This window comes from Stegodyphus dumicola, chromosome 1, assembly GCF_044657685.1.
Source record: "Stegodyphus dumicola isolate Sdum_Otavi_A_Nest chromosome 1, ASM4465768v1".
Taxonomy (NCBI): domain Eukaryota; kingdom Metazoa; phylum Arthropoda; class Arachnida; order Araneae; family Eresidae; genus Stegodyphus; species Stegodyphus dumicola.
This window is the reverse complement of record NC_140768.1, coordinates 295092879-295119482: the sequence shown is the minus strand read 5'-3', so window position 1 is coordinate 295119482 and position 26604 is coordinate 295092879. Positions and strand designations below refer to the sequence as shown.

The window sequence follows — 26604 nt, the reverse complement described above, 5'->3', positions numbered from 1 at the left end:
ATATAACAAAAGGCAATCCAAAAAAGGTTAAAAGAATAAATGATATTGTTACAAAATGCCCAGCTGTGGTAAGATAGCTTCCCCGCAAAGCGGGGTTAGAGTTGTCAGAAAAAGGCAAGGAAAGACAGAATTGCCAGATTTGGCAAGAAATCGCCCATTTGGTGCTCAGATCGCATAAATTTACCAGTGTTGTAGAAAAAACTCAATCAGGATGTTGGGGTTTTAATTCTTGAATTTAATAGTTAAAAATATCTTGCTTCTTCGCGTACCACCTATTTTTCTCTTGCGTACCACCACTGGTACACATACCACCGATTGAGAACCCTGGTCTAGAGTATGTTGAGTTCAGTAGTAGTGTCTTGGGTTCAGAGATCAGCTCGAGAGCGATCGACTGAGTCGGGAGCTGTACTTAGTGCTTTCCTGTGAAGCTGTCTTCATTGTTACAGCCTGAAAGCTGTGTTGTTGATTGTTTTAACATGTTTGTCGTAGTTTTTCGATGACTGTAAACATGTCTTTGGAACTCTCCTGTGTAATACCGACGAATAAATTGTGTTTTCATTTGTCATCAAGTGTTGTCATCAATCAGTCCAAATCCACGAATCCATAGTACACAACAATATATATAGCTTGACACATTCTACAGTTCAAGAGAATATTTTTTTAAAATCTATAATCTTATAAACATAATTTTGTATATAATCGTAGTTGGTAAAAGGCTAACAAAAGCTAACAGTCAAGAAAGAAAAAAGAGGGAAAAAATCAGTTTTCTTTTCCCACCCAGTCTTCACATGCTTGTATTATTATACCTTTTTTTTTTTAAATTTTAATATTCTTATCTCAAAACTGAGAATCAATTCATATAATTAGTATTATTTTACAGACTTCTATTAACAAAACAATAGAGAATACCTAAAATTGACTCTCTTCTCTTTTGTTTTGGTTGCTATATGAAATTATTAAATGATTGTAATAACACAAAAAATCAAGGGAGAAAAGATTCAAGTATGCCATTTTGGTCAAAATTATATTTATTTGGAATATAATTCATTCATCAAAGGTAGACATATTCCAATAATAACTTTTTTAACAACTGCATTCGATTTTTCTCTAACTTTAGTAAAAAATATTTTGATTTCAAGCAAGCAAAGTAAAAAAGCAATTAAGATTTCATTCAATATACACAATTATGTTTTGAAAATATAAATAAATTTTAAAATGAAAAATACATTTTTAAAAATAACAAACCACGTACAGTACAAATTCTGAAATCCAGAATCATCAGGATGTCAGTGGTTCTGGATTTCAGAGTTTTCCAGATTTTAGACCATCAGTTTAAATCTAGTACAATAATGCAGAAAATTATAAATTGTGAAATATTTGTTTATGAAATAATAAAGAATTAATGACCTTAAAAATCAAAATTCTCATAAAAAGCACAGAACTTGTTTGCTTAGTAAACATTTCTGTCAATTTAAGTTGTTTAAGCTGTTTGATTTTTTGTGTTAATATCTCTTTAATTTTATAGACAAATATAATTTCTAGTTCAGCTATAAAGTTTTACTGCTCAAGTCCTATAATTGCCATGTCAAAAATTCTCACTAAACTGTCAATAAAAAAATTTTTCATTTCCAAAATCCTCTTTGTCACATTCTTTATTAATGGTAGTGATAAAATCTATGCTAAGATAATGTTTTTACTTTGAATAATTTTGAAATCAAACTTTCTTAAGCCCAAATTGCACCAATACTGTTTTCTGCTGCAGAGGCCAATATAGAAAGCAACTACCAAATATGCTTTCCAGACCAGAATTAGAAACTTTCACATAACATCAAAAATCAAAACTTTAATTTTGATAAGACAGCTGTAATAATAATAGTCTTAAAAAAGGCTCCAAAAAAACTTACTCAAATAAGGACGTTAAGGAAGAGCATAGTTTGCTATGTTAATTAAACTTAAGGCTCTTCAGAATCTAATTCTTTTTGGTTGCTGTTCTAACAAAAGTAAACCAATATGAGCAACTGCTATGTTAACTGAACTTACATCCTTTGGGAATCTATATCTTTCTCTCTTGCTCACTTCTTTGCAGGAAAAAAAAAAAAAAATAACTCTGAACAAATATGTCTTAAGGCTTCACTTATTGTTCATATGAAAATGAAAAATATTAACATATCCTCCACAATCACCCAATGGCTGAAAGCATGGCAGTTACTAACGTCAATCAGTGGCTTTCAAATCAATGGCTTTTAAGCACCTGCTTATTTCTCTAGTCAGCAGGTAGGCATATTCCAACATATTGCTTATTTCCCTAGTCAGCAGGTGCTTGAAAGAACAGTAATCCCAATTAGTTGGAAGAAAAATCACTTTCACAGCACATCTACTTTTCTTTTTTTAAAGTATTATATATATTCGGATTTCAGACTTTGTATAGCATATCATAGAAGTGGTCTTTAAATGCTTCTAATTAACAAATATGATAAGTTATTTTGATTCAAAGTTACAATAGTACCACAAATAAAAAGAATAATACTTATAAAACAATTTGATAGTTATGAATTAATCATACTTCTTCCCCATTTTGCTTAGAATAAAATACAAAACCTAAATCTATCAACTTACGTATCTCTAGCTATACCAATATCAATTACTGGGATTTTATTTTCAATAATCATATGCGTCAAAGTACTTTTGTTGCTGTCCCTTATGCAACCAGGCTTCAAAGGCATTTCAGGCTCTACTACCTACAACAATAAAATGTGTACGAGAAACTTTAATAAAAATAATTTTATACTACATGTAAGATTTCTATGATATCAAGCAATTAAAGCAATATTTCAAAACAATTTAAAGGAAAAAATAATATCTTGTTACAAGTAAACGGATTGTTGATGCTTTTTAAAATATTAAGTCCAGATAAACAGGAAAAAATAAACAATTTATTATGAAAATAAGTATAGTAAATAACATGCATAGCACAATAAGTAGCTGAAATTCAAGGAGAATGCAAGTATTTAGCAATTTCTCCTTAACACACAAAATATATCATAAAGTTCTTCAAATCACTCGAAGGGTAAACCCTAATTCGTAGCTCAGCTAAATACTTAATCTTACAGCTAATTCACAACTGAACCTCTTAGCTCTGCTACCCATATTTATACCTTGCAGCATGAGAAGTCAAGCAGCATCGGGCATGGTCAGTACTTGGGAAGGTGACCACAACCCTGCAGCATGAGCTCTGGAATAATTGGCCATAGGGCTTCAAAATGTGTTTTTGTGAATCTTCTAGAAAGTTATTAAGTTGACAAAAATAACCAGTACTTGCAAACTTGGCAACAAAATTTGTCGCCCAAGCCTGTGAGGGAAAAAATTGCTTATACCTAAAATATTTATCAGTGCTCTCATGAATGATAATCCTATATGCTAGCAGAAAATTGCTTATTCACAAATATTTATAATATTCCCTACTTAAGAACTGCATGTCCCAGTGGACTACCTTATGTTTAAAGGTTGAGTTCTTTGTACATACATCACTATGTCATTTAGTCCTTGATCATAAGCCCTTTTCAGGATGCATGTAGCTTGGAAGAGATCCTGTCATGCCGCTTTGGACTATAAAACCAAACTTGACCTGCATCTTTGAATTCCCTCTCCATCCACTTAGAAAAAATTGCTTATACCTAAAATATTTATCAGTGCTCTCATGAATGATAATCCTATACACTAGCAGAAAATTGCTTATTCACAAATATTTATAATATTCCCTACTTAAGGACTGCATGTCCCAGTGGACTACCTTATGTTTAAAGGTTGAGTTCTTTGTACATACATCACTATGTCATTTAGTCCTTGATCATAAGCCCTTTTCAGGATGCATGTAGCTTGGAAGAGATCCTGTCATGCCGCTTTGGACTATAAAACCAAACTTGACCTGCATCTTTGAATTCCCTCTCCATCCACTTAGAATCATATCTTGTACCATTCTCTCGGTGGTTGTGTTGAACCTTTCCCTGGTAAACCCATAAAGTATTCTAAATGTGCCTGTAGATCTTCCACGTATTGCTCAGGTGAAAAAGTCATGCCTAGCAATTGTCCAAAGAACAGGTTACACAGCATGGCCAAAAATCGTTTGCAATGGAGAAAATCCAGTGCTCTCATGAATGATAATCCTATGTGCTAGCATAAATAATGGCAGTTTTTTGCACCAGTTTCTGTTGTCTCTGGGATTAAATAGAGAGAGACTGCCCAAAATTACTCAGCTGAATCAGCCATCCTACTGTGGATGTAAAGGAGTGATTTGAGTCTTCTCCATCCTGAGAATTCTTTAAATAGGAAAGATGTGAAGTTTGTTCCTTGATCAAATAGAATAAGGAGAGGCATTCTAGATTGTTAAATTCAGTTCTCCAATAAGACTTCTGAAATATTTAAAACATTTTTTTAGCAGGAAAGGCATAGGCTTCCGACCATTTAGTATACACTGGTGTGCAAAAATTAAGGACGAAGTCGAAAAATTAGCATATCAGCTGAACGAAGAGGCTGAGCGGACAGAAAGACCAATCAGGAGATTAAGTAAGGTGATGTACGGTGGCACATGCGCAGATATGCAGGTAGACGTAATGGGGGAGTGTCTAAGTAGTATAAAGCATGTTGTCGGTGTAAGATCAGTATTTCTGGCAAAGAGATTGCACGCCGTATAGCAGTTAAAATCACACCGAGTTGCTGCCTCAGCGAGAAATGGCGAATAATCAATCTGCTAGACGACATCTGGATGCTTTTAACCGAGGTCGAATCATTGGGAAGTTGGAGGAAGGCCGCAGTGTGACAAGTGTGGCTGCAGAGTTCGGAATTGCTCACAGCATCGTTTCACGACTTTGGAGACAATTTCAAACTACAGGAACAGCTATCCGGGGGTTTAGTAGTGGTCGTCCACGAGGAACCACACCCGCAGATGACCGGTATATTGCCTTACAGGCCAGAAGAAACAGGCGGCAGACAGCGGGAGAAATCGCTAGACGCACGACACAGGCGACTGGACGACTGATATTGCGTTTTACCGTGGCCAGAAGACTGCACGGTGGTGGTCTGTTTGCACGACGCCCTGTACGGTGTGTACCTCTAACGCCTGCCCATCGGAGAAAGCGTTCTATGTGGTGCCGGGAACACCGGAATTGGAGAGACAATGAATGGGGACGAGTACTCTTTACAGATGAGAGCAGATTCAGTCTGAGTAGCGATTCTCATCGCATACTCATCTGGAGAGAGCGGGGAAGCCGCAATCATCCCTCGAACATCATTGAAAGGGACAGGTATGGAGGTGGCGGTGTTCTCGTTTGGGAAGGCATCATGCTTGGTAGTTGTACAGACCTTCACATCTTTGACGCAGGTTCAGTCAACGGGACCCGTTATTGTAACGAAATTCTTCTTCCATATGTGCATCTTTTTAGAGGCGCTATGGGTCCGCAGTTCCTTTTCATGGACGACAATGCACCATGTCATCGCACAGTAGCTGCCGAACAGCTCTTAGAGAGTGAGGATATTGAAAATATGGATTGGCCAGTACGATCTCTGGATCTCAATCCCATCGAGCATGTATGGGATTTTCTAGGCAGATGCTTGGCAGCTCGTACCTTACCACCAGTAACGATTACGGAGCTTCAATTGGCGCTGCAAGACGAATGGGCAGCAATGCCTCAACAACTCATTGACACCCTTATTCTCAGCATGGGCAGATGCTGTGAAACCTGCCTAGCAGTCAGGGGAGATCATACCCCCTATTAAAGACCGGATGTTTCTTGCTGGACACCCATCACAGGGATGTTTCGGCCTTCAGTCGCATTGCGCTCCATGCTACTTTTTCAATAAAGCTTCTTTTTATCCCTCTGATTTCTCTTCTAGTAAGTGTTGCTTACATTACTCATATCCTTATGTATTGGGGATCTTACGGTATTAAATGTGTTGATTTGGAAAGCTTTTGTACAAAATTATATTGAAAAAACCGTCTCGTCCTTAATTTTTGCACACCAGTGTATAGTAGACTATGGCAACCAAGCACCACATGCATTATTTGATTTATGCCACTTTTCTACATCCACGTTGGCTTTTCCCAGAAGAAACATTCACAAACTTAGCGAAGTGTTTTCATTACACCAAAATTACTTCCAGTACAGCTGTTATGAAGCTCTGACAGAATACTAGATAATTGAGATCTCGGCAAGATGAGCTGTCATTTGAGACTCTTTCCATCATCAGTTTCCCATCTGTGACAAAGAACTCCATGTCAAATGTGAAGGAAATTCCACAAATCCCATTATCTTTTCATTGTCAGCAAAAAGGTACCATTTCTTGCCAGTGGGAGTTTTCATTTTGGTTTCCATTTATTCCATGAATGAATGGCCTCAATTCAGGACCCTCCACTTGGACCTTTCTCAATTCTTTGCTGCTCCAGGATTTAGTCTCCAGTCTTAAGGAGTCTGGGTTATATTGTCTGCATACTTGCCAACCTATGACACTCAAAAATCAGGAGTTTTTTTTTAAGAAATCAGGAGATTTTTCGCAAAATGATAAAAATATAGTTTTTAATAATGAATTAACTTTAAATAGTTACTAATTCTTAAATGCAAGCAACACAAAAGTACCTTACACATAAAAAACATTTTTATTACTTGCATCGTAAAAAAAAAAAAAAAAAAAAAAAAAAAAAAAAACTAATAATAATAACTTAAATTAGTTTTCTTACAAATCTTATGAACAGTGGGAGATTATTATTTTGAGAACTACCAGTTGAATTGCTGAAAGTTGCAGAAATTACTTTACTTTTCTCAAACCTATTTTTAACAATGGAAGTAGTAACTACACCTCCATTTACTTTAGGTATTTTATCTTAACACATTCCCTGCAGCGTGGGACGTATGCGCCCCACGCTAAACGTTCCGTTCAAGCCATTTGGTATTATCATTGTAAAATGAAGAATTTTTTAGCACTCAATTATGGGCATCTTAATACTACTGCTGATGCCCTCATTTAATTGTGGGGCGTGATGGGCACTTTAATTCGATAAGAAGGCGCTGTAAAATTTTTTACGAAAGAAATGTTAAAAATTTGAGTTCCCAATCGGCAAGAAACTGTACTGTAAAAGTTGCGACATTCTGCGATAGTTGTGTGGATAAAGCACACTTATGTTTGCCATGTTTAATAAAGTTCATAGTAACATCCCTTTGTAATTGCATACAAACTTGAATTTAACTAAAATGTTTTATTTAAAACTGATATACATACGATAAAAGAAATTATATGTGAGGATGCAACTTGCTTGGCATAGTAATGTTCAACCAGGTATTTGTTAAACTAATTCCTAGAAAAATAAATTTATTGGTTTGTTGTGTTATGCATGTTAAACTGTACAACCTTTCCTTGATAATTATGATTTTTGCGCTATTTTAATTATTGTAAGGCATACGCCAGAAACAAAATAATACAAACGTAAAGCGTGGGGCGTATACGCCCCACCCGGCCTGAACGGGAAGTCTTCAAAAAACGGTCTGGCAGGGAACGTGTTAACTCTTGAAGCATTTACTTCTTTAAAAATGCAAGAAGGTTCCATTGATCGAGGATTCTAAATAAGCACTTCTTTAAAGACAGCCAGCGTGGACACACATATTTCAAAATTTTTCTCATATCAGTATTATGCAGCTGTTGGAACTGTTTCAATTTTCCCTTCCTTTTAGAACTAATTTCAAGATAATAATAAATATCAACAATGTGTTCATCCATATTTATTGATAAAGAAGCTGCACTTTTTTCATCTGCTAAATTTAAGAGGTGACAGGTGCCCCTCATAATCTGCAAATCTGAATTTTCCTTTCTTAAGATGCCTGCAACACCAGTCTTCAAGCCTACCATTACTGGTGCATTATCGGCACCAAGTGCTATGCAATTATCCAGAGGGACTGCATTTTCTTTTAAAGTTTTAATAATTAGCTGTGCTATATTAAAGCCTGTCGAATGTCCTTCTAAAGTCGGGTCAGAAAGTACACTGAACTCAATTTCTGAAGACTCTGGGTTAAAAAAAAGAAACAACAACTGGATATAGTTTTGAATCGGTATTATTGCTTCCATCCATAGAGAGGCAGAACGGAGCTGTTTTAATGCAATCAATAACTGAAAATTTATTTCTTAAACCCATTTCTTTAACAATTGCCCCTGTTTTTGTCCTTGCAATTGATTTTGATCCTATGCATTCAGTGGCAGGTTGTGCTCCAGTAAAAAGGCAAAGAACAGACATTCTGCATTAATAACTTTTTGGTCCTTTGTTTCCGAAGAAAAATTTAATTTTTCTTTTTTTTTTTTCTTTTTTTTTCTTTTTCCAAAAGAACTCACATTGTCCCTGTGTTTTTGTGTACACATTATGATTGAGAACATCTGCCCTTCCACCATGCGAAATCAAAAAATCGCAACGACAGACGGTACACATTGCAAATTTAATTACATTTCTTGAGAAAATAATGGAAGGAAAGTCAACTGTGTACTATTTTTGAAATGTACAGGAGTATTTCACCTTTTTTGCAGACATAACAAAAAAAGATAATTTCTAAACTATTTCTCGAAGGCATGTGTACTAACACAACTCAGAACGAGATGAACGAAATAACTAACGAACATCCAAATTACAGCCTTGAGTTTGCTTTGTGCTCATTGGCTTATATATGCCAGATGACACGCAGTGGAGCTTGATGCCCATTGGAGAACGACGTTTCTGGATATGTATGCTCTCGTTCACAAAGCAGAAATTCTCATCTGATTCGCAAGGTTTTGTTTTAGATATAATCTAGAGAAAATTCAATTGCTTTCAGACATCCAAAATCATTTCTGCTGTAGAGTCACTGATCGAAATGGTGTTAGACACCGGGGGGGGGGGGGGGCTGTTACACTTAGAATTAAAAGATCTAAAATTCTATCTAATTCTATGTGTTTTTCCAATTTCTGCTTAAATATCAGTGAAGATAATATAACAAAGGAACATATAATTGATAAATGGATCCTGTAAGCTTACATAACACAAAATAAATTAAAGTTAAGGTATGACTTTTTAAGCCAGAGTTTCTTCAAACTTTCCTAGAGTATCTCTACTGTCTCACAGAGTTCCTGTAATATTATTTTAAAAGCTGTTCAACACGAAGATAGACCAAAAATAAATAAAAGGCCTTACATATTTTTTCCAAAGCATGCTATTTTCATCACTTTTCCTTAAACTGGCAATGTTATAATAATGTATTGTAATAATTTTTTTATTTCCTTGTACTAAGTAAAAAGGAAGTATTGTAAACGTGAAAAGTTTCAGGCAGCATATTTCAACAAAAATATCCAATTTGACGGCTATCGAATGCAATTTAACAACGTTTTTGCATGATATCTGTACGTAAGAACAGAATAAAAGACTCTTTTCCTCCAAAAAATTTATAAAACTGCTTTAAAATGAATTCTGAAGAGAATTTTCTGTAGCTTCTATACGAACGTACGTACGTATCTCGCATAGCTCAAAAACGAGTAGCCTCAGAACGTTGAAATTTTGTATGTAGGACTGCTATAACATATAGATGTGCACCTCGTATTTTGGTTGCAATCGGCCGCACCAAACGTATATAAATATCTTTATATATATATCCACTCTGTTACCCGGCTCAGTGATCTCAGTTTCTTTACTCTTAAATGTTTGTAAATTGTGCATTTTTTGCTTTAAATATGATTGAATTACGTTGTTCTTATTTTCCGGTTAAGATTTTTATGCCTTTAGTAAATCTGTATGCAATATTTTTAGAATTATCAACAATTTTAAAGTTGTTTAAGTGCCGCTAAGCCTAATAATTTTTTTGATGGCGGCCATTGCTTGTTTACATTTGAAACAGCAGAATAGTGGATTTGTTGCCAATCTAGAGAAACTTAGCTTCGCAACAACAAAAATAATGCCTTCATTATTGCAAATTAAATCATGCTTAATCCTTTCTGGAAATTTTTCGAGGAAATAAGTGTTTAAGATTTAATTGAATTAACTGATTTTTTAAGAACTGAATTAATTGAATGCGAAATACTCAATCGTCTGTGAAAAACATTTTCTTTTTTGTTTTGTTTGCTTAATTTCTTTTATACATCGTTCTAGCTTTATTATAGTATTTGAATAGAACATGTGGCAACAATTAGATAATTCTCTAAATGATACAAATTTCATGCATTCTGAGTTATAATATGAACGAAATATAATACTGTTAAGTGAGCCTAGCGCCAGAGTGTTGCTATGGTAAACAAATAGAGTGAATTTTAAAGAATGCAGTTATTCTTGGTTTATGCGCTGTCGGCGAAGTAGATTTAATTCAATCCAATAAGTTTAAATGAAATGCAAGAAAAAATGCATATAATTTAATATTCCGTACAAGGAAGTCATGTGGTGTACACATCAGATTTTTTATAACTGCTTTAACAAAAGAAAATTAATTTTATACACGCAATAAATGTCAAAAGACATCAAATGCATTAAATTTAAACTATTATTTATTTTAAATATTTCTAATAGAAATTACAAGTGCTATGACTTAAAATAGCCGATATTAAATAATGATATTTTCCTTTTTAAGTTTTAACATTATAATTTTAAATACTATATGCAGTATAAAGTCCGTAATCCGGACGTCCATCATCCGGAATGATCTATAATCCGGACCTCAAAGCCACAAACTTATGCATGCGCATAAAGCGTTTACGCATTCGCGTTTAATGCACACGTCCACTATGCATGTGCGTAAAGCGTTTACCCATGCGAGCTTCCAATAAAAAGTGACAAAGAGGTTATTGAAAACGAAAAAATTTCAATTGACAAGTTAGTCGGTATTTTCAACACAGCAATTACAGAACTTGAACAGAGGAACTTTATAAATGAACAAGAAATTATGTCTGTTTATAGAATTAAAGAGAAAATATTAGCACAAAAAAATGAAGCAACTTGAACAACACCCTTTAGATCATAATTGCTCTTTATTTCATAAATTACGGTTTCATATTTTTAATTGTATAATTTCTGCATGCCATCTTACCAGATTTAAATTGATTATCTATAATCCGAAAAAAACCCTAATCTGGAATCGCCGAAGTCCCGATGAATCTGGATTACGGACTTCATACTGTATTTATTATGATATAATTTAAAAAAAAAAACAAATGTTCATATTTCAAACAAATATTTAAACATTTGTGCTTATTTGCTCCATTATATTAGAAACATCACCGAATCTCACATGCTTTGCTTACTTTCGATCTCTTCACAATAAATAGAATACAAAATTATAATGTTTACTAATGCTTATTATGCTACATTGTTATGTCTTACTCTTTAATTATTACATTATTATGTATATTTATCTTATAATTAAGTATGTTAATTCAATCTTGTATACAATAAAATAATATATTAATACACCTAATGCTTTAAACACAAAGCTGCTCAGTAAGAAAACAAGAGAACGCTGTTGTAAGAAAACAAGAGAAGCACAGGTTTGGAAACTCATGATTCAAGCAATAAATATACTTCGCTAGAAACTACTCAGCATTGGTAAGTGTCCTGAATAGAAAATTTATAAGCATGTTTCCAGTAATTACAGTCTTTACACATGCTTAAAGAAGGGGAAAAAAATCTTTAGTATACGCACTTCATCTCCTGTTGAAAATAAAGCAATCCATGGTTTACGGTATACAAGAGCTTTCTGAATGCCACAAATGGACATGATTCCAATCTCAGCGGCTAAAATTTTTGTGTTTGTAGGTATAAGAATTTCTCCTTTTGCAACATCACTACCAACAGCTCTAAAAGGGAGAAAGAACTAGTAAACAAATATTTGGCAATACACACCAAATCACTGACAAAGTGTTTACGCTATGAGGGTGAATCAGAAAGTGTTTGAGACTATTTTTTTAGCCAAATTATGGTTGTAAGTGCAAAATCAGAATATCCATTTCCAGTGGTGGATCTCTCTTGGACTGGCCCAGCACGACTATAAATTTTTGAAGATGGCAGTTGTGTTTCACATGTCCATGGCGAAGTGCGATTAATTTTCTATGGAGCAAGGAATGAAAGTCCATCGAAATCCATAGGGATATGCAGCCCACATATGGGAAAAAGTGTCTTGCTTTGAAAAGCGCGAGTTGGTGGAGGTGTAAGTTTGCGAAAGGCTGTGAAGACTACATGGCAATGAGTGTTCAGGGAGGCTATGCTTGTCACTGACTGATTACAACATTTCCTGCATGGATGCAAGGGTGAAAGTAGATCTGCATGTGCACTTCACAAACATTTTCCAGGAGCTTGTCATTTTGTATGGGAGAGTTTATGGCATTGTTCACAGATCCTTTTGGTACTGGAAGGTTTCATGTTGGTGGGTGTACCTAAGCAGCTAGATGACATTATGAAAAGTAAACTAATGATTGCTTCACTGAATATTCTGCAATAGTATCTGAGGAGAGTGAAAGGTAGTCTGGGCCACATTGTTACTGATGATGATGAAACATGAATATTGCATTTCACACCAGAATCAAAGCATAGTGTGGAAACATCTCGGTTCACCCGTGACAAAACAATTCCATTCAAATAATTCTGTTCAGTGCTATCTGTTGGGAAAGTGATGCTAATGGTCTTCTGGGATTGCTGTGGATGACTCTTGTTGGATTTCATGTCACAAGGTGTTATTGTCCACACTGTTGCCAACAGTTATTGTTCCAAACTGTCATGTCTGCCGGCTGCCAACAGGCAAAAGTGCCGAGGTATCCTCGGGTTATCGTCCACAAGAATAGGAGGCCCCATGTTGCATTCAGAACCATTAACAAGCTCTGGTTATTTCACTGGGAGAGTTTGGACCTCACCACTAGTGATTTCCACATTTCCAGTCTACTGCTGAAGTTCCTGACAGGAGAGCAATTCACATGCAACAATGAAGCTAAGCCAGCAATCCAACAGTAGTTCTACAGTCAGCCGGATGAATTCTACAACAGGGGCATCTCAAATTTAGTGTATCACAATAGGACAAATGTTTGAACCGGTGCGGAGACTATGTGGAAAAATAGTGAAAGCTATGTAGAAAAGTATGTATATTTGTAATTACCTGTATGTAACTTATTTTGGCTGATAAAAAATAGGGGCAAAGACTTTCTGATCTGCCCCCAAAATTTACAAACACTAATATTTTAAGAACTTCAAATAGTGACATAAATCAAAAGTGAATATGACAAAAATCTTCCAGACAAATCTCTTACAGGTAATAACAATTGCAATGAAATGAAATATTTTTATACTATATATTATCTTAATATCACTTTGCTTAGATGTTTATAATATTTGATACAAAACATACATAAATTAACATTCATCTGTATGCATATATGAAGATGAACAACTATTTACTACAAAAATATACCTCTACCAGTGTCATAAAATGATGAATTACCTATCACTATCATACAATTTGCCTTCACTTTTACAATACTGTTTAAAACATTTGTGCGATTTTGCATATTTATGCAAGTATCTTTCTCTTTCATTCTTCAATATTTAAACACACATGTAAAATTATATTGTAGGTTATTATAAAAAAGAATTCTTATCTACTTTAAAAACATGGCAACTAAAACAATAATCCTGTTTTTATGCACACAATTGCACACACACAATCTAATTAACAAATCATTGCAAGAAAGCCCTGGAATTGGTGAAGTAAAATAGTAATGCAACTTACCTATTTAGATTTATCTTTAAATATATATTAATAATTTGACTGGATATATCTATCATTTACTTTAAAACTATTTTTCAAAAGTGAAAAACTAGGCAACAGCAAAATCCTTGCAGGAGAAATGTGATATTCTTAACATTGAAAGAAACAATACAAATTTATTTACACTTATTAATAATTTTTCTTAATTTACAATTTCTTAATCAACAATTTTATTTCTGTTTTGCATTGGTCTTAAACATGGCAGACATTTAGACTAACATAAATGTGTATTACATTTCTAACATAAATGTGTATTGCATTTTAGCATACTTTTAGATGAATTGCATACATGCACTGAAAATTCCATGTCCATCACAATTATTACTGCTAAAGCAATATGATGTGTCTCCATAATAAAAATCACATTATTTCATTTTTGAATGAATCACAAAACAGGCTTTAGATCAAATTTATAACCATTACCTTATTACTTTTTTCAAATAATAGTATGCATAGCTCTGGTTTACTCTCTATAAAGTTATTTAGCCTAGCAGCTGATTATCAGAATAGGCATGAAACATGAACGAAATGGCTAACTCAGCAGAGGTTTTTATAAGAAAAAAAATGCTAGTTACATAACAAATGGAGAAAGACAGAGCCATGAATAATCTAGTACAGCCAAAAAGTCCAACTGGGTAATTGAACAAGAGAACCATATGTGACTTGTTAAACTTATTGAAATGACGCAGGCACAAACGAAAATGAAAAGCAACATATCAAGAAAATATCCATTTAATTAACTAATGAAGTTAGTAATGTTTATATATTTATCATAATATGCTTTACTTCATAAAGCAGATGAAAGATTACTGCTATACCAGGGGTTCCCAACCCTATGCCTGCAGGCACCATGCTGCCGGCCGATCATTTAACATGTGCTCACCACTGGTGCGATCACAATAAAAATGTCTTAGTTTTCAATAAAAATTCTGCCTGAAAGTTTTCTCGTTAATTAAATAGAAATTGCGTCCAACACAGATACCAACACAAAGTGAAATGCGACCAATCTCTTTTTCTATATGCATGTATTAACTCTATCCAAATATAAATTAATTTTGAAAAGTAATTGGTGCTTGCCGTCCAACAGGTATTCTACAATGTGCTCTTAGAGACAAAGAGGTTGGGAACCTCTGCTCTATATCATCCTCAACCGAAATACCTCAAGGGATGGAAATGGGGGTTTTCACACTATTCTGCTTCTATCATTTATCTCTTGAAAACTGCAATCTTTTCGCTAGAGATACTTGTCATTAAATATTTGATTAGCTATTCCAATCCTATTTAACTTTTTCCCTTAAACAGCTACTTAAAAAAAAACTATCCCAAAGAATGCCCTTTTTTTTTCAGAGTTTATCAATAGCATATTACATAAATCACAAACCCATAGTTGCTTGCAAAAGTTTACAATTCTGAAATTATGTGTGAATTTATTATCATCATTAGATGTTGTACTTTTAGGACTAAATCTGTAATATTTAGTTTTCGAACAAGTAAAATTATGTTGATATCCAGAGTTCTGCCCAAATAATCCTTCAGTTATTTCACTTCGTTTATAAAAATTTTTAATTTTTGGACTGAAATAAATGTTAAATGTTTTCCTCTTTATCTGGTCTACTTATTCAAGAGTCATTAACATAGAACAATGCATTCATTTCAGTGCTTCCAGTCTCCATATAGCAATTAATATTAAGAACTACTAATCTGTCAACTTGATGGATTTAAATAGCTACAATGCACAATAACTGCCAGTAATTCCAGTGTTAAAGACAGTATGAAGAAAAATCTATAAACATCTAATAGCAAAGATATAAAATTTAACTTGAAATAAATGCATTATGAAGAATAATTTTCAATAAATAATTTTAACGGCATTATAATAGGTAAGGTATTGGGAGGGGAGATTTGACAGTGGAACAAATGCTAGTTACATCATCAAAAGGAAAAACATTGCTAATGTATATTCACTGTTTTATTTACCTGACAAATGGCCAGTTATTTTTCTTAAAAATTTGTTATTTAATGTAAGAAGTTATACATAATAAAACAGTCTAGTTGTAAAAAAAATCAGTTTCAAACAATACAGATTTAAAAGAAGAATGTTGTTTAGGAAATACTTCATCATACAATAAGTTTACATATTCAATAATATGATGAGATTTTTTTCATACCTTATATCCTGCTGAACATGAGGAAATTTTAAAATTTCTATCATCAGTTCCTCACCCTGAAGGAACAGAAAAAATACCCTTTTTTGTTCAGAACTATCTCATTTGCATAGGATTATTTAAATTTTTGTCTTACAAGTTGCACAGAGAATTTTTTAAAAAAAGCACTCAGAAAAAATGAAACTTGATCAATAATTATATGCATCACAGTAAATTTCTGGACATTTAACAAATGAAACAACAGCCACTTAGCTTTGGTTACTTTTCTTAAGTTTTTAGTTATTAACTTTCGAAATGTATGTCAGTCATAGTTAACTAAATAAGCGTCACAAGCAAATGCTATTTATACAATATTAAATTCATGAAAATATTAAATGAAGATACTCCAGTTTGCAAAATGGACTCTACAAAACCATAAATATTTATGTAATTTAAATCCCTTATAACTGCTGGAGATGCAAGTATCAAAGTATGGAGTTTCTTCTCCAACTTGTATGGATATTATCATTTAATTTTTAGCATTATGTTGGAACCTTACATGGAAAATTAATAAACCATTAATAATCTATTTACAGCATTTTTCATTCATTATTATTATGTTAAAAAATAAAGATATCAAAAATCTAACTGAATTATTGCACTTTTGAGAAAATTCTAACATAAAGTCATGCATTATATGCTTCTTTTATTGTTTAAAAAAACTGAGCCTGATTCAAGATGGTCAAACTAACCAACAAATACTGAACTCCACACATTATTATCACTTAATATTTAATTTTGATACTTCAAATAGTTCATAAAATACAGGGTTATAAGCTTTTAAATCATTCTAAAAATGAACAGGAAATAATAATAATGATGATGATGATGATGATGATGATGATGACAATAATAATAATAATAATAATAATAATAATAATAAATGCAGATATAAAATACTCTGAATCTCATATAAAGTAAAATTAAAATTACTTGTTTTTCTCATAAAAATAATAATATTGTTACTTCACACAGGAGTGTTTTGTTTTGACAGGACAATTATGTAAGATGCACATTTTCTAAAAACAATTATAATCTTTAAAAAAATCTGATTCTTTTAATGTACAGAATATATTATTATTTGTACTTATATGCTTTATATTTATGGAAATTGATAATATGAGTTTTATTGATGAAAAATTGTATTATAATGGAAAAACTGAAAGTAATTGCAATCATTTATTCTTTTCTTAGTTTTCTGATGTAGAGGTTTCACAATAGCAATAAAAGAATTTTAAAACCGAGAAATTACCTTTTCATCATTTTCTGCAACAAGAGTGTCTTCCACTTGAATTACAGCATTTGCTCCATCTGGAATCACAGAGCCAGTGCTAACTCGTATGCAGGTTCCTTTCACAAGAGCACAATCTGGCTAAGAATAAAAAGAGAGAAATATGAGCTTTAAAATTGAGCAAAATTCAATTGTAGATTGGCTAAATTTAAAAGAAATGCTCAGGAAATGTTGAAGACCGTAATATAATCTTAGACTGTATTTAAAAAAAATTTTAGTGGAATACTTCTTAAAGTGTTTTAAAACTCAGTGCCCCTTCCTGTCTTAAGATAGCATGCCTTGGCTTATGAATTTTAAATATTTTATACTCAAAGTTAATTAAAAAATTCTAAGAGAAAATTAAACATATGCAGTTAAATCCTAATTAAGCAGGGCAATATCAGGGATTTTGTTTACAATTAACCCTAAATTATGGTTTATCCAAATATATATATATATATGTATAATGAAAGCAAATTTTAGAAGTACTAATTTAGGAACACTGAGATATAGAAGCATAGCAATATTGTTTGGTGTAAATACTTGATGCTTAGAGCGTCAACTCATGTTGACGAGGAAGAAGTCGAGCCAGATTAAATTCCATTTTTATTTAAATTTCACATTTGTGGTTACAATTCATTTGGCACTCTAATCCTGCCTATTCAAGAAAATTTACATTTTTTTAATACTATTGTGATAAGAAGAGAGTACAGTGGTGTCCAAGCAGCACAGAGGGTAAAGCTTAAAGTATGCATTTATCCAATCTGGCAGTCTGTTAAACGAAAAGTGTTGGTTTACATTAGAAAATTTTCAGCTCTCAGAGTTTAGGTTTCCAATCAACTATGTCATCAGCATTGCACAAGCTTTGTGGCATAGATTAATCTAGAAATGGCTCAATCCAGAAATGTTGTTATTTTTAGAATACAGAAACGAAATACCCATATTAAAAATGAGGAATTAAAGAGACTATACTAAATTAAATTATAAAGCTGATTTACACATTTTTTTGTCTTATACATACATATATATATATTAAAAGACAAAGAAGATGATAACTGTATTTTGAAGCTGTTAAATGTGGAAAATAAGTTCATTTGGAGATGTCAATTAAATCAGTATTCAAAACAAGACTACAATGTAAATAATGGAAGAATAACAGCTTTATAAATTAAGATACTGAGTCATAAATGAACTAAAGAGATATATTTATAAGAGAATGATGTCACTGAATTCAAACTGGTGTAAAAAATTAAATATTTTTATTTTTTATCATACAATTGCTTTTAAATTTAAAACTATGTACTACATATTAAGTTACATACAGTTGTGAATAAAAATAAATCTATTTATACAGACAATTCTGTTTTACACTAATGGTTTATGACAGTAATTTTTTCATCATTCTATAATAAAATAAACTTCAGACTTTTTTAGACAGGGCCTAGTTAATCAGATGTCTACTGTAATATATTTTCTCTATCAATGCAACATTCTAATTAAACTAAATTTTACTTGCATGTGATAGCATTCTGCTAATGGTAGGTCATGACATACAGTCCTAGGTTTTAAAAAAAACCCTTGGATTTAACAAAAGACTTTTTTTTTCCTCTTCCTAATTTCCTACAAACTCATTGTTATTTTATATGGTTACAGAAAACTTTCAAATGTACAAAAAATCGGATATAACAAATTTTGTAGATATCTTGAATTGAAAATCTTTGGTATTTTAATTTTTTTCCGGAATTTCTGCAACTTACAACTAAAAAATTATTAACTCTTAAATTCCCCTATTTAGGGTATTAGAATAATGAAAAACATCTTTAAGTTACTGTCCTTTTATCTTACCCCCCCATTTCCCTTTGTTCTAAACCAAATAGCTATGCAAGACAGGTGTAGCATTTAATTTTTAGAAAACCAGGACAGACAATAAATATATATCTTAGGAGATCCTACTGTTATGAATTGACCCAAAGAACGATTGTTCCATTGAAACAAAGAACTTGAATTACTTCTTTGATTCCATTGAGTTCTATGATTGAACTGTCAGACCTGTGTGTCACTGAAACATGTGGTCCCCCCTTTGAATGAAAGCCCTCCTTTTTTTCCAAAACTGCAATTGATGTCTTGTCTTTATTAGCACATTGTCTTTTATATATTTCTTCCTCCCCCCAACAGACTTTTTTTTTGGGGGGGGGCCCGATCACTGCCGATTATTTCTTGGGAAATGGCGTTTTTCCAGATTAGAAAAGACAGATATGCAAATTTTTAAATTTATGTCTGATAGTAATTCATCGGTAATACACAGATCAAATTTCAGAATTTTTATTTTTTGAATCTCAGTGAATCACTAATAATTTGTCTACAGCTGCTCAGATACTAGATCTTCTACTGTTAAACTGTTACTTTCCTATATAATATTAGTTATAAGAATTTATCACAGAAATTTTAAATAATATCATATGCTAAAAAATGTGATTAGAATACTTTAGAAGGACCTTGGGAGAGGGCTATTGAAAAAAATATCACAAAATAATGCAGAAAATTTTTACAGAGCTTTTCTGAAAGATAGTCTTGTTAATGAATTTGCATTTTGACAAGTATTGTGACATTGTTCCTTAAACTCCTAAACACATGTATATTTAATGTTCTGAATGGAAAACCTTTATTAGCTGAGGAAGAACTGTATTTTAACAGCATTAACTAGCTAAATTTGTATAATTATTAAACCTTGGATTCTGCAACATTGCATTCATAAAGATAAAATAATCTAGATCATTAAAGAAAGCAAAAAATTTTAAATAACAAGACAGCATACAACAAACAAATAAGAGACCAAACTATTCTAAATAACAAGCTAGCATATAACAAGTGACAAAATTTTATATTTAGATAAAGATGATCATGATAGTCAAAGGTTTATATATGAACAAAAGTACAAAAAATAACAGTATGCATGCTGAAATCAAGATTGAAATGCATAAATAATATATAACATTAAGAAATATGTAAAAATAGCCTATTAAATACATAATCAATTATTCAAATTTTTTAAATTTCAGATACTTCTAATGATAGTAATAATAATAATTATATGTAATTACTATCACTTGAAGCTTGAAATAACTATAAATAGCATAAAACAAGCAAACAGAAAAGGAACAGAACAAATGAACACAAGCATGTAAAAATTTTTATCCCTTATTTAGGTAAAATAATAGCATAATTTGTTTTTGATAGAAGAAGCATACTTTATATCCAGGTGTTGCAGCACCAATCACTTTCCTGAATTTAGAATCATCCTCAGCTGAAAAGGAATTTAAAAAAAAAGTCACATATACTAAGTTGTTTACAAAGCAAGTAATACTTAAATAAAATTTTAAATAATTTCAGAAAAAGGTACTACTTGATTTTTCACAGCCCCTGTGATAAACCACCAAATTATGTAAAAAATGGTACTTTCATTTAAGACTACTATTTGCCAAAGTGCATGATATTGTAAAAGTCTTTTTCAATTTAAACATCGTAAAAAAATATTGACACTTTTTAATGTACTGATAAAATGAGGAACATGCCATATTGTTTTTCTAGGGAAAAGATAGATTACTTTGCAACTGAATATGCATAAATGGCCATGAAATGAAACTATATGTAAGCAAAAGTATGTGGAGGTGCAAGGTGAAAAGTCGTAAACAGAAAAAGGGTATTTCATTCAACAACTGGTTTAATGGTTCCAGAATACAACTCCTAACAGTGCTGTGTTTCATTTACTGTTGGGCAGAGGAACTAAAGTTGCTTCACATCTGTCAAAATACCATGATTGACTGGAACAATTTCAAGAGAGAAGTTTGTTCGTTATATATACTTCATAACCCAAAAGGACGAAGAGGTGGCGGTGGCCCTGGAAAAATAGTGAAAACTGACAAGGTGTTTTTTTTTTTTTTTTTTTTTTTTTGGTGCAGTTAAAAAAACAACAACTTCGGTAGGGTACTTCCATGGCAGAGTTATTTGGTGGCTTAGTCAGGTTCCGAATTGGGAAGCATGCATACTGACATCAATGACTGTAGACCACATAGTGGAAAAATTGACAATATATTCAGAATGTTAGTGAGCCCATAAAAACAGACTACCTTAAAAAGACTGGTTATAGCCATTTAACTGTAAATCACATATTTAATTTTGTTACTACAGCAACTGGTGCTCACACCCAAACTGTGGAAAGATTATGGAGCTCTGTTAAATAGTAAAACAAAAAGCAAATCTACAGTCATACCTTTCAGAATTCATATGGTGGAAATCCTTTGGAAACAATAAGCCTTTTGATGCCATATTAAAAGCAATCACGGAGATATGGAAGCCACAAACATGTGTATGTAGTACACAGTGTATGTAGGTGCAGACTGAAATCACTCACTTAGATGTTGCTATTTAGTATTTAAACAGAGTTATGATTCTATACAGAATGGTAATTAAACTCCTTCCTCTCAATACATAACTTCACTTTTCAAAATGCTCATTAAGAAGACACTACCATAATTTACAACAACTTATAGGAAAAAGGAAGGGATGGGTTATTTATGGTATAGTATATAGAACTCTGGGAATTTTACATAAAGTAAATTAAGCAAATATAGTTACTATAAGCTTAAACTTTGCATCAAGAAACTACAGATATAGAACTACTTCATCTTGCACACATAGCACTGGTTCTACATAACTTTAGAATACAAACAAAGTAACTGGAATTTTTTAATGTCTTCTAGCTTAATGCTCCTTCGGGCTAAAAATGCAATAATAAATAATTAAATAAAAACAATAAATATTACCAAAATAAAATCAAATTAACACAAAGATAGACATAAATTTACAACAATAAGATGTGGATTTCTCTTTTCCCAAAACCAATATTTTATAAATGTGTTCTTTAAATATAAAAAGAAATATAGTAGTACTTAGAGAAAATATGAAGGGAAACTGGGTTCTTGAAGTGAATTTCTGATTCTCCTAAAATCTGTCTTAGAAATGAACTAGAGCTGACAGATTTAGAAGATCCTGAAAAAGTTTACGTTCTCAGCTAATGTTTTTGGATAATTTTAGAAGGGAATTTAAATTATTAGTTAGTTACTCTAAGTTCAAAATTTGTACATTTAAATGTGCTTAGATTATTAATTTAAATAATAAATGAGTAAAATTTTGACTTACCGATAACAGCATATCCATCTTTGATAGAAGCAGGAAAAGAAGGATAAGGTTCTTCAGCAATAACATTTTCAGCCAGTACAAACATGTGGGAATCTATAAATTATAAAAATACAGTAATGATAATATGCAAAGAAAAATTATTTAAATTAAAATAAAAAATTACTGTAAAAATGGTACACTACCTATACCAATTTGGCATATAAATAACCCCCACCATCCGTTATGTGAATAATAAAGGCTGAGATACTTAAATGATTATAAGCAGCCCAAATAAATTTTCCTTTTCTTACACTACATCATTTTCAATTGATATGACACCAGAACAGGACAGCAATGAAAATTTTAAAATATAGGTGAATTAAAAGTGTTTCTCAAACAGTAGTAATACATTATATAAGCACTGAGTTCGTTACACAGTAGATTTTTCACTTGATTTAATTCTCAGATATTAGTACTTCATACAAAATTTATTACTTACATATCTACATTCACTACAAGCTACGTTTCCTTCACATATGATAACTATCACAGAGAAGAGAAAAAATCACGAAATTTTTGAAAGGTTGCACTACCTTTCAAAAGCTGTGCATTCACTAATATATCACTCATGAATTTTTTCAATATTTTTCTACTTCATCATCATTTCTTCCAAGAGCACTGAAATTTTGTAATTTTGTAATGGCATAGTAAAACCATGAAATTTTTGAAGATTGGTGAATGAAAATGAACTAACCGTCAAAAGTTGTGTACTGATTAAGATAAACATATCACAATCTGAATTTTTTCTAAATTTTTCTACTTCAACTTTAATTCTTGTAAGATCCTTGAAATTTTATAATGGTATGGTATAATTGAGAATTTTGAATAAATCTAGTTTAAAAGAAAAACACTATACTGTTGCAGGGCTTACTTCATAAAAATGTAATTCTTCTTAATGAACTAACCCAAACCCACCATCAAAAGGTGGTTGCTTAATGAGTTTTACTCACGGCTAAATGAGTTACACTCATGGCTTGTATTAAAGGTTTTTAATTCAATCCTTTGCAGCTTATGTGGAGGAATTTTTCAATTAAATGTTTATTATTTTTTCTTATTCTCTCTCTCTCTCTCTATATATATATATATGGTTTTACAAAACCGAACTGTAAGAAAAGACTGTAGATGAAAAGCTTAAAAATGCTACATTGCTCCATACCTCTGTAATTTTTATATTCTGTACCTAAAGGTGAACTTTCTTCTAAAATGCCTTCAACAGCCTTACTGACTGAAATCATTTCATAAACAGATTTTCTAGGTCTTTCAGCTAACTTTCCTAATTGTACATTACCTGAAAGAAAAAAAAACAAGCTTTAAATATACAATAAAAAGAATACAAAATATTCAGAATACAAAAATTTAGAATTAAACTTACTTTCACATAAATAAGTCTTAGATGCTTGACTCTGAAAACAAAGTAATTGGCAAGAAAATTACTATAGTTATATAGAGAATAAATTTGCATTAATCAATATAGAATATAAAAGGTTATTTGCAGCTGATATAAACACTAAATGCACACAGTGCTAATAAGTAACTGAAATTAAAACCAGACTATACCACCTAGTTAAAAATTATTCAACAAATTTTAAAAGAAAAACACTTCTGATAAATTATTATCAAAAACTGTTTCTTCTTGTAAACATGCCAGTTACATAATGTTTTTCCATATATGTTACAGGTTTTTAAAATATTATGAAATTATGTCTTTTCCTTCCATTATTTTAAATTTATATATTTTTGTTATTTATCTTGCCTAATATATCATTAGAGATATTCTTGAGTTATTTTTGGTACTGAATATTCTTACAGAAAAGCATTATTATTTCTCTCTCTCTCTCTCTCTATATATATATGGTTTTACAAAACCAAACTGTAAGAAAAGACTGTAGATAAAAACTATCAATCAGTAGGGCAGCGTTGTAATAAAAGTAAGGAAAAAAAAAACTTTCAATTGTAGTTCTATTTGTTTATTTAGATATTTAGTCAAATATATAAGTTTATATATAGAATTTTATTTTTAATATTATATTAAGATATTTAAGTTGGAATAGTGAATTTAATATTTTCAAAATCACTTCATGAAGTAGTAAAACTTTTGAGTAGCTGCAACATGTTAATTAACAAGTATATATATCTGCCTCATTCTATACAAGAATTACTACTGCTCTGTATATTTGTATTTGCAGAAGAGATTTTCTACTGATACTGATTTAGAAGATTTCCTCTGTAATAGCTTTTATCAGTTCTATAAAATTTCTAACGTATTACCACAACATAATAGGCATCTTTGATACCAGTCAAAATAATTGCCAGGTTAGATTAAATAAAAAGCTGCATACAAAGTAAATATTAATCTATTAATCTGCAAAATAAACTACATAAAATAAAAAACATTAAATAAAAAGTAAATACAACGTAATACCTTAAAAATGAAATTCTAGTGCTAGTAAAGTGTTCATGTTTCTAAATAGTACTTATCAGCAACAATTAATTAAGACATGGAAGTCACAGAATCAGTAAAGAAACAAAAAATAACAGAAATTTTAAAATAATAATAAATAAAGAAAGAATAAACTAGGCAACGATAATTTTAAACTAATGTAGTAAAGTGTGCAGTATTTATTAGTTATCTTTGCTCATATTTTCTAGATGAAAATATTTTTTCACTAAAAAACAGTATCAAAAACAAGCATTAAAGGTGAAAATAAACAATATAGCCAAGAAAACGTAAATTTATTTCAAGTGTATTGAATGTACAAAATATAAAATATGAAGAAAAAAGTGTTCATAAAACCTACATTTTTGCTAAAGCATGTTGCTGTAAAAATAGAAGAATTGTGCTGAAATTTTGTAACCTAAAACGGTGGATTGTCGATTTCTAAGAAACAAGTGGGTGTTTTTTGAAAATAGTTGACAAGAGAAATGGAAAACTTTAATAGAGGTAATTACAGACAATGGGCCAACAGCTCAATAATATTTACAAATTGCTTGAAAAAGTATTCAGTGCAACAGTGGGTAAGGATTACCAAAATGCTACTAGAAACATTTTATTGAAAAAAGTTTCCTAGTACCAAAAAATTATCCCTAAGAAAATATGAGTCTGAATAAATACCAAATGTGTTTATCTATATGTTAAAATGAGTTTATTACAATCAGTAAGTACCAAATGTGTTCATGAAAATGTTAGCTTGATATTAGATTCAAGAAAGAACCTAATAAGAAAGTCAGAAATGATGATACAAGTAGAAAAAAATAATTAAATGGAAAAAATCAATAAAAATAGGCTTGATCTCCTTCAGTCATTTAATGAGGATAACTTATATAATGTTGCATAGTTCTAACCTTGTTAAATTCAAAGAACCATGCTGGATTATTAAGGTAAGAATAAAAACTATTTGCATTGCATCATCTTAGCTTCGATCAACAGCACCCAAGGTAGCAACCAAGGTATTCAAAGAAAACAACAAACTATGGGCTAAGCTCAGTTATTGAGCTAAAGCTACATAAATGCAATAGCTGATAAACAGAATTTGTTCATTATTGGGAATTCTTGATTTAAAGGCACTATTTTACTAAGCATGAATACCTCTAATTTACAAATTAAATATTCCATAAATATGAAAACAGAGATATCTGCAAATTTTAAGAAATGGTTAATGAAGTGAAGTACAAAACTACTGTTTAGTTACATTACAGTACAAAGCTACAGTATTTTATTGTTTCTGGTTAATTCTAAGTTTATACAAATTAAATATAAAATGCAGACTTAACATTTTATATCCCATTAATGTGGATAATTAAACTGCATTGAATAACATTGCTAATATGCTTGGTGTAACCCAAGAAATGAATTTGTTATTGAAAATCAAAATTGATAGCACAGCTTTGCTGGAGTTAGCTCAGATAAAAAATTAGATACACAAAATTTATATATAATAAATAATAACATAAAAGTAAAAAATTGCTAAGGGGATGTAATTTTAATAGTTGCCTTAGATGTTAAAACATGTTAACATAGCTCTGACTGTAATAATTCATAACAACTGAATATGCTGATAACGTGTAATAGAGTAAGTTAGTGTGCATTGAATAA

At 31.5% G+C, this 26604-nt stretch overlaps 1 protein-coding gene across 1 annotated transcript in view; it reads right to left on the bottom strand.

Annotated features, from left to right (window-relative positions):
• The window catches only part of LOC118196723 (gephyrin-like), a 60481-nt gene that overhangs the window by 16526 nt on the left and 17351 nt on the right, over positions 1-26604 (bottom strand). Inside the window, exons 9-16 of the mRNA XM_085808698.1 lie at positions 23884-23914; positions 23668-23799; positions 22473-22565; positions 20522-20577; positions 17256-17375; positions 15968-16023; positions 11688-11841; positions 2617-2738 (exon numbers count right to left, since the gene is read on the bottom strand). Of these exons, the coding sequence (XP_085664824.1) occupies positions 2617-2738; positions 11688-11841; positions 15968-16023; positions 17256-17375; positions 20522-20577; positions 22473-22565; positions 23668-23799; positions 23884-23914 (764 nt within the window). The remainder of the gene's footprint in view (positions 1-2616; positions 2739-11687; positions 11842-15967; positions 16024-17255; positions 17376-20521; positions 20578-22472; positions 22566-23667; positions 23800-23883; positions 23915-26604) is intronic.